General features: G+C 46.8%; 1 protein-coding gene across 1 annotated transcript in view; it reads left to right on the top strand.

The window, feature by feature from the left end:
• Positions 1–4487: 4487 nt before the first annotated feature.
• The window catches only part of LOC102575918 (E3 ubiquitin-protein ligase rnf213-alpha), a 133267-nt gene continuing 128704 nt past the window's right edge, over positions 4488–9050 (top strand). The window contains exon 1 of the mRNA XM_014607628.3: positions 4488–8129. Within this exon, the coding sequence (XP_014463114.3) occupies positions 4494–8129 (3636 nt within the window). The 5' untranslated portion in view covers positions 4488–4493. The remainder of the gene's footprint in view (positions 8130–9050) is intronic.

The following is a 9050-nucleotide window of genomic DNA, read 5'->3' as shown; positions in this document are numbered from 1 at the left end:
ATTGTACTTGTAGTACACCAGGTCAGGCTGTGGCCCTGGATTGTATGTTGATGACTGTTTCCTCTCTTCGAATCTCGATTGGCTTTATTAATTTTGCATTTTGCCTGCCAGGTGTCAAAGGGTCTGTACCGGTTGCTGATTGAGTTGTGCATTCTGCGACACACCCAGAGCCCCGATGGCCTGGTCTGGAAATGCAAAGCCTCCCACCTTTACTTGATTGAATATCTGGTGAGAGGGAAGGGCATAAGCAGCACAAGAAAACAAGAGGTATGGTCAAAATGGGGCACAGAATGCATTGCCCTGCAGATAGCAGGATTACTTGAGAAACTCAGTTTGGGCCTGAGACAGCAGTAGGTCCAAGTCCAGCATAGCAAATGTTGATGATACTGTTCGGATTTGAATTGCAGGGCCAGATCTTAAACTACAGTGAATCACTAAAAGTTTACTGAATCCAGTAAAACTAAAACCATTTTCTAGCCACTGTGAAACTGATCCATTGATTTCAATAGAGTGATGGTAGATTTACACCAGCTGGGGATCTAGCTGGTAGTTTAAAAAAAAAAGGAAGGTGAACCTATGCTGCATTTAAATATCGACTTTTGGAAGAGACACATAGTGCCAGAGTGTATTCTAGGATGAACTCAGTCACACTGAGCATGCTTTGTATATCAGAGTTAAGAAAAACAATTATCTGCTCCCATGCACCTGTGGAGTCATGGAGTTATAGAAATCATAGAAAATGAGGGCTAGAAGGCACCTTGGGAGATCACATCAAGTCCAATCCCCTGCTCAAAGCAGGACGAGCCCCAACTATATCATCCTAGCCAAGGCTTTGTCTACTGGGCCTTATAAACCTCCAAGGATGGAGATTGCACCACCTCTCTGGGGAGCCTGTTCTAGTGCTTTCCTACCCTCCTAATGAGAGTTTTTCCTAATATCCAACCTCAACTTCCCTTGCTGCAGCTTGAGCCCATTGCTCCTTGTCCTGGCATCTGCCCCTACTGAAATCAGCCTTGCTCCATCCTCTTGGCAACCCCACTGCAGGGAGGTGAAGGCTGCTATACAATCCCCATCAGTCTTCTCTTCTCCAGACTAAATCAGGCAATTTCCCTCAGCCTTTCCTCTCAAGTCATGTGCCCCAGCCCTCCAACCATTTTCTTTGAACTCTCTTCCATTTGTCCACATTCTTTCTGTAGTGAGGGACCCAAAACAGGACAAAATACTCCAGCTATGGGCTCACCAGAGTCATTTATGCTGGTGCAGAAAGACTTTAAAATGATGGAGCTGGGGTTGGCAACACTTTTGGCCAGAGTGACAAAAACATCCCAACCTTGACCCATGCCTTGACTTGGTATGCTTGGGGCAGACAGCAGGGAAACCATGAGGGGCCTGATCCTCATTGCTGGCAGCAACTGCACACATGCCTCTGGGAAGACACTGCCTTGGCCCCTCTTCACCATGTACCCCAAGGCATGTGTGCAACCACCACTGGCATGGAGCTGGTACCAGGGCTCCAGAGTGCATCTATTTGCAGCCTGCCCACTGCCTGCCCACCACCTGCCCACTGCCTGCTGCAACTGCCCATTCTGGATGAAGCCAGGAGGCTGCAAACATCTTTCCTGGGCATCCATCTATCCTGTTGCCTCCAGGCAGATGACAGGGCAGAGGTTTAGGGCATTAAAACCTCGTCCCTCCCCCACCATCTGCCCAGAGGTGTGTGTGCAGGCACCACCACCATGGAGCCAAGTCAAAGGCTCTGGAGTCAAGAGCTCGGTGCAGCTCATTGAGTTTGCATCCTTGCAACTGCAGCCAGCCAGGGCTCTGGGCAGTTGCCACCAACCACAGAGCCCAGGCTGCTTGTGGCAGGGCTTGCAGCCTCCCGGCTATCTTCTGCAAGCAGCCCAGGCTCTGTGGCTGGCAGCAGCTGCCCAGAGCCCAGGCTAGCTGTGGCTGGTCAACCAAAATGACCTTGTGTGCTCTGACATGCATGCCAGGGGTTGCCAACCCTTGTGCTAGAGTTTTTTTTTTCCCTTTTTATCACAGTAAACCCGCTTTGTTCAGGAGTACATAATCAGCAAAAATGCAAGCTGAAAGGGGGTGAAACTCAAACTAGTCATTTAGTTAATGGACCAAGTATAGATAGTAAAGGAAGACCAGATGCTGAGGGTGACTGTGGCATCCCCTACTGGCCTCCCTGCTTGTGCTCCCACTACAGCTTCTCAGTATACCCGCTCCCCATATCACCTGCCATGCCTTATTATGTATAAAATGAGAGGCTGCCTCCAAGCCTTGTACTCCAAGCTTGTGCCTCCATGCATCCAGTACTCCTGGATGCTCCTAACTGACTGAGTTGGATGTTTAGTCCTTTTTTTTTAAGGACAAAACATTGCCCTCTCTGTGGTTTAATGGCCTTATACTCCATTAATCATGACCACCCCAGCCCCCCTTCCTCATCACCTAGGACTGCCCTCATAGACATGCCCACACCTCAAGTGGCACACAGTCATCCTTTGTTGGACTCTCTACTCCTATATCAATTCCCATTTGCTCAGGCCCTCGCTCCTCTGCAGTGACTTCAGCCTGCTCTGCCTCCTGGCCCCTCTGTAGTGGCTTCAGCTGCTTGGCCCCCTTGGCCAGCTCTCCCCAGGCTTCTAGGGGTGTGTGTACACAAAATGGGGGTCCTAAATCAAAGCGGTGTTTTTTTAAAAAACACCACTTCAATTTAGGACTGATTAAACCCCTGTATCATGCACACACCCTGCTGACTTACCTGCCTATCTGGTAGGAAGGGGAAGGTTTGCTGCTGGCAGGCAGAGCGGTCCCTGGGCTGCAGGAGGGGATGGTGGCTCCCTCTGCGGCACCCGCCCAGGCAGCACCCACCGGCAGGCACCCAGCTCAGGTGGTCCCAGGGTACACCACAGATGCAGAGGGAAGGACATGGGCCCCAGTGCAGCTTAGGCAGGCAAGGGGGCAGAAAAAAAATCAGGCTCACCGCTTTTCTTGGGCAGGGCCTGATTTCCCAGGCTGCTGCCAGGCTGTCTGCAGGGCTTTCTGCAGAGCTGTGGAGCTGTAGGGGCAGCAAACTAAAGCTCCTTGAAAGAGTTTTAGTTTGCTGCACCCCAAGTCATTTAAGGCGCATTATGCCACTGAATTTCCTACAGCGGCTGGAATTAATGCGCAATACGCCACCAAGGTGTGCAAACACCAACACCAGTAAAGTGGCGCTAAAGCATTTAGCCTGCTTTAAAGTGTCCTGTACACACACCTCTCATTTTATCTACACATGGCTTAGGCTGCTTGTCTGGCCTTTCCCCAGTTCTGCGCCTCCTGGTTCCCAGCTCATCTCAGTTTGGTGTCAAAAGCTCTTCCACTGAGCACAACATGGGCCAGACTACCTGCTCTGGCTCTGGGGCTTGGCTGATATCTCCCTGGGCCCTACCCCTTCCAGTTACATTCCTGAACTGCCCAAGGTGTATCTCATCCATCCAGCAAACTGTCTGCTCCAAAATGCTTTAAGCTCTGCTGAACTGCAGCCCTTCCTCCCTTCCTGAGGCTCCCAAATTGTTATAGGCAGCCCCATAAAGTTCTCCGGGCTTGCTTCTGCCTGCTTACTCCAAAAACAGCTGGCCCTTGCTCAGCTGTTTCCCGCAGAATATGGCTGTGACCTGCTTCTTCCCCTCTTTTAAAGTGACAGAACTTTGCCCCCCACCATTACTTTTAGATACAAGCTAGAAGGGGGGGGAAAAAAATGATAGAAGTAAGGCAGAGACAGGTTAGGGCTTGTTTCCCTTTCAGTACCCATTCATTACTATGTTAAAATTCTGGATATAGAACCATTATTGTCTAGTGGGTGAAGCTGTATCATGTATGTTGGGGAGGTTTAGATTTGGTGAATGAATGAGGGGGAGCAGTTTATGAACAGAAATATCTTTATTTTCTGTCAGGCAAGGTTCTTTGAGTATATATGATATCTTTTATTAGAGCAACTGAGTAGTTGCAAAGAAGTTCTTAGCAAGCTTTCAGGTGCAATCACACTTCTTCTTTCTTTTCTGGAGTAGTTTTCAGTTTTACACTACTTTACTGGCTGCTCTGTGTAAGGTTTTCTTCTGCTGTCAAAATTCCTGCTACCTAGGGGGTGTGTCTACATGAGATGCTAACTACACAGTAACCTAATTCTACTGTGCAGTAGCATGCAGGGCAAACAACGTATTAATATAGTACTGTGCAGTTAGTGTCACTAAAGAGCCGCGTGCCAGAGCTACTGCACAGTAGCACCAGTTACTGTGCATTGATTTAGTACTTGGTTATACAGGTACAAAACTTAATGTGCAGTAACTACAGCACATTAATGATGTGTTCCCAAGCTGCTCCCAAGGAGTAATCCCATGATTTATACTAATGTCAAAATGAACACAATTTCTTAGTTTGTGCAGGTAGAAAGTGTTAGCAATCATTTTAATTCCTTATCATTTTCCCTTTAGATGACCAATAAAATGGAGAAAGAATTTCTAGCTCTTCTTCCAACTGTGAAATGTGTATCACCAGTAGAGGTATTAGAGATCCTGGAAAAATCCAGTTCTGGAACTTGTCCTGAAATGGAACAGCAGCTGTTGGACAAAGACACATTCAAGGGCAAAGCCTTCCAGAGGTCATACCAGTATCTCTGTCGCTACCAGAATAACAAAAATCTTGACAGCTTCCGTTACAGCCCTGAGAGTGTGGAAGGGACTGAGGAGACATGTCTGAGGCTCTTGCTGCAGTTCTGTGGGCAAAAAAACCCTTCCTGGACAGAGCTCAGTAACTTCACTCAGCTCCTGAGCCTCCAGCTGATGAAGTGTGAAACCTCGGTGTTCTGCAGCAAAGCAGCAGGACGAGAATTTTGGGGCTTTAAATCGTTTGTGATAAAGTTCATGATCACCATGTCCAAGGACTTTGCCATGCCTTCTCTAGTTATGTCAGATGAAAGCTCTCCAAGGGGAGAGGATAAAAAAGAGGAGGACAGTATGCTGAGAGGGTACCAGCTAAGACGGAAGTGGGAACAGGAATCTCACCCTTATATAGTCTTCCATGCTGATAACCACTCCATGGAGTTCTTGGGTTTCCATATCAATGAGAACTACGATGCTGTTGATGCATATTCAGGGACAATTTTACAAAACAATGTAATTAGTCCTGAACTATATCTCATACTTCATGCTCAGAGTGTCCCTTTCAATAAGAAGTTTGAAGATCTGCCCAGAAAAGAACAGCTAGAAACTCTCTGCAGTGTATTTGGTGTGACAGGCAACCAAGATCCAGATGAATCGTACAAGCTGACACTGGACAATACCATGAAAATGCTGGCCATTCACTTGAGGTTCCAGTGTGGGATCCCTGTGATCATTATGGGTGAAACAGGCTGTGGGAAGACCAAGTTGGTGGAGTTCATGTGCAGCTTGCAAAGAGCAGGAAGGGACATTCAAAACATGATGCTGGTGCGTGTTCACGGAGGCACTAGCTCCCACATCATCCACCAGAAAGTCAGGGAAGCAATTGAGCTGGCACGTAGGAATGAAGAGGAGTACGATGTGGACACAGTGCTGTTCTTTGATGAGGCAAACACAACGGAAGCTGTGTTTGCCATTAAAGAGGTCTTGTGTGACCACAGTATAAATGGAGAACAGATCCCTACCACTCGCTTAAGAGTTGTGGCTGCCTGCAACCCATACAAGAGGCACACGAAGGAGACCATTGAGAAGCTAGAGAAAGCCGGGTTGGGGTACAGAGTTCGCAGTGAAGACACCCTAGAGAAGCTGGGCTACGTTCCTTTGCGGCAGCTGGTGTATCGGGTGCAGCCGCTCCCCCCAAGCATGTTGCCCCTTGTTTGGGACTTTGGGGAGTTAAATGAACAGACTCAGAGACTGTACATCCAGGAGATTGTTAGATCCATTGTGAAGGACAAGCTTCCTGAAGAAGAAAAAAAGCACATTTTCACTTCTGTTATTTTGGCCTCCCAGAACTTTTTAAGGACCAACAAACATGAATGCAGAATTACCAGTCTCAGGGATGTTGAGCGCTGCATGAAGGTGCTGCTGTGGTTTTACAACCTAAAAGACCTGCTTTTTCCTCTTATCGACCAAAAGAAGAGTGAAGCTCAGCGCTCAGAGTTGTGCAACTCAGTCACTGACCTGGATGAACATAAGGAAGGTCAAATGCTTCCACTAAATGCAGCACAAAGGTCTTTGGTTCTCTCCATGGGGGTTTGCTATTACATGTCTCTTGAGCGTTGTCGCCAAGATTACCTGGAAGTGATTGCAGAGTGCTTCTCTGTCCCTGCACACGTGCTTCATCAGGAGATTGTGCTATGTCAAGAGGTGTTCCTAGATAACCTCTCCATTCCTAAGTCGACAGCGCGGAATGATGCCTTGAGAGAAAACATCTTTATGATGGTCATATGCATGGACCTGCGAGTGCCTCTCTTTCTTGTAGGGAAGCCAGGAAGTTCCAAGTCCCTGTCTAAAACCATAGCTGTGGACGCAATGCAGGGCAGATTATCCAAAACAGAGTTATTTAAAAGGTACAAACAGATCCAAGTGATATCTTTCCAGTGTAGCCCTCACTCTAGGCCCGAGGGAATCATCTCCACCTTCAAACAATGTGCACAGTTTCAGAAGGGCCAAAAACTGGAAGAGTTTGCTTCAGTCGTTATTCTGGATGAGATAGGTCTTGCAGAAGACTCTCCTGAAATGCCCCTCAAGACATTACACCCTCTCCTTGAAGATGGGTGTGTTGATGATGAAACCCCAGAGCCATACAAAAAAGTTGGTTTCATTGGCATTTCAAACTGGGCCCTGGACCCTGCGAAGATGAACAGAGGACTTTTTGTGCTCAGGATTGAACCTAAGGAGGATGAGCTCGTGAAGACGGCCAAGGGAATCTGTGTGGATTGCACAGGACTAGAGCAACCTTGCCGCAACATTGCAGCAGTAGAGGGTCTGTTCCCCTTTCTGGCCAACTTTTACTGTGAAGTGTTAAAGAAGCAGTCTGTGGAGTTTTTTGGGCTCCGTGATTTTTACAGCCTGATCAAAATGCTGCAATTTTATGCCCAAGATCAGAATCAATGCTCCCCAGAAGAATTCATTGGAAAAGCAATTCTGAGAAACTTTGGAGGTTCAGAAGAAATATCTCCTTTAAAGTTGTTCAGAGACTGCAAGCCTATTCTCTCTCTTTCTTCTGACTTAGAAATCCCGCATACCCTCGATTTGTTGTGGGAAAATTTAGACAAGAGGCAAACAGGGTTTGTATCTAGATACTTGCTGCTAATAACAACTAACCATGCAGCTTTCCAGATTCTACAGATGACCAAACTGATGGACATCGAGAGCTGTGATATAATATTTGGCTCAGGTTTCCCACAGGACCAAGAATATTCACAGGTATGCCGCTCTGTTAACCGAGTGAAAATCTGCATGGAAACAGGACGGCCTGTCATTCTGTTAAACATACAGAACCTGTACGAAAGCCTGTATGATGCTCTGAACCAGTGTTTTGTCACGTTAGGAGGAAACAATTATGTTGACCTTGGCCTGGGCACTCACAGAGTGAAATGTCGAGTGAAAAAGGAGTTCAGGTTGGTTGTGATTGAAGAGAAGAACGTTGTCTACACACAGTTCCCCACCCCGCTGCTGAACAGGCTGGAGAAGCATTGCCTGGAGATGAATACCATTCTCAACTCGCGGGAGGTGGAGGTGAAGACAAAGCTTCAGCAATGGGCCAAGTCGTTTGCCACCGTGAAGAATGCTGATTGCTACAGCGCCAGCTGGGCCGCCTCCGACCCTAAGGAACAGGATGTTTTCATTGGATTCAACGAGGATGTTTCTGCCACGGTCATTTTGCAGTGCTCTCAGAGCAGCCTTCAGGGAAACTTTGTGTTCAATGAAGAGCAAGTTCTAGGAGCTTGTAAAAGCAAATTAATTGAGTGTGCAACCCCTGATTCCATCCTGCGTCTCAAATACTCCTCTCTGGAGGATGCTAAGCAGATCCAGGACCTGTACTTTGGGCAGCAGAAGCACAGTGGCCTGATTGACATCCTGAGAAAGTCGATGAAAGACCAGTCAAACGTGGATGAGACCAAGGGGCTGTGCTTGCAGGTACAATGTTTTATTACAGAACCAGATTGGTGGGCCCGATTTTGGGGGGTGTAGGGCAGCCATGCCTTCAGTTGCCTTCAGGGAGAGCTGCAGGTTGTGCAGCATCTCTGGAAAGCTACCTTTCCATCTCCAACTATTACTTATTTTATTAATATTATTGATGAACTCATGGGCCCTAGTGATGTTTACAGCCTCATTCTCTTGGGTGGTGTACTGAATTATTGTAACGTCATTTGTGCTCAAAGGACCTTACCGTTATGAGAATTGTCTCTGGTGAAAGTATGAAATGTCACTGAGAGAACTTAAGCACATTACACTAACCTTGAAGGTACTTTAAACCTTAATTGACCTTCATCTTAGTTTTGTTCTGTTTTGTTTTAAACCCTAACATTATTCCTATTAAAGTGTGCATGTATTTTAGAGTAGCGGGGCTTGTTGTATGAGTCTTAAAAAAACTAGTATTGGAATCACAGTTAATGCAGATATATGACCCACAAACTTTTCAAGCTATGTAAACCCCTCAGCCTTTCACAGGAAGATAAAATGCCAGACTGATAGAAGGTTATGTCCATCAGCAGCAGTGCACTGCAGATACAGCGCGAACAAAAGAGTACAGGGCCGTGGCTTGTCAAAGTCTGTGGATAGGGAATGGGAGGCAGTTTTATTCCTGTATTGCATGGCATAGTTTCAGTCCTTAATATTTTTTTATTTTGAAACCTGTCTTGAAACCTGGTCCCCTACAACTGTTAGTATATCACACCCTAGCTCAGAGATCTGGGAGCATGCTAAAGATGCCTGGGGGGAAAACAGTAGGGCTATGCAAAATTTTGCCACCAGTTTTGTTTTGAGGCTGTTTTGACCTGTTTCAAGGTTCAAATAGCAAAATCTAAATGAAACAGATATGGTTGAAACATCCTTGAA

The sequence above is a fragment of the Alligator mississippiensis genome, chromosome 1 (genome assembly GCF_030867095.1).
Source record: "Alligator mississippiensis isolate rAllMis1 chromosome 1, rAllMis1, whole genome shotgun sequence".
Lineage (NCBI taxonomy): Eukaryota > Metazoa > Chordata > Crocodylia > Alligatoridae > Alligator > Alligator mississippiensis.
The sequence above is the reverse complement of the archived record's forward strand: the minus strand, read 5'-3'. Positions and strand labels throughout refer to the sequence as shown.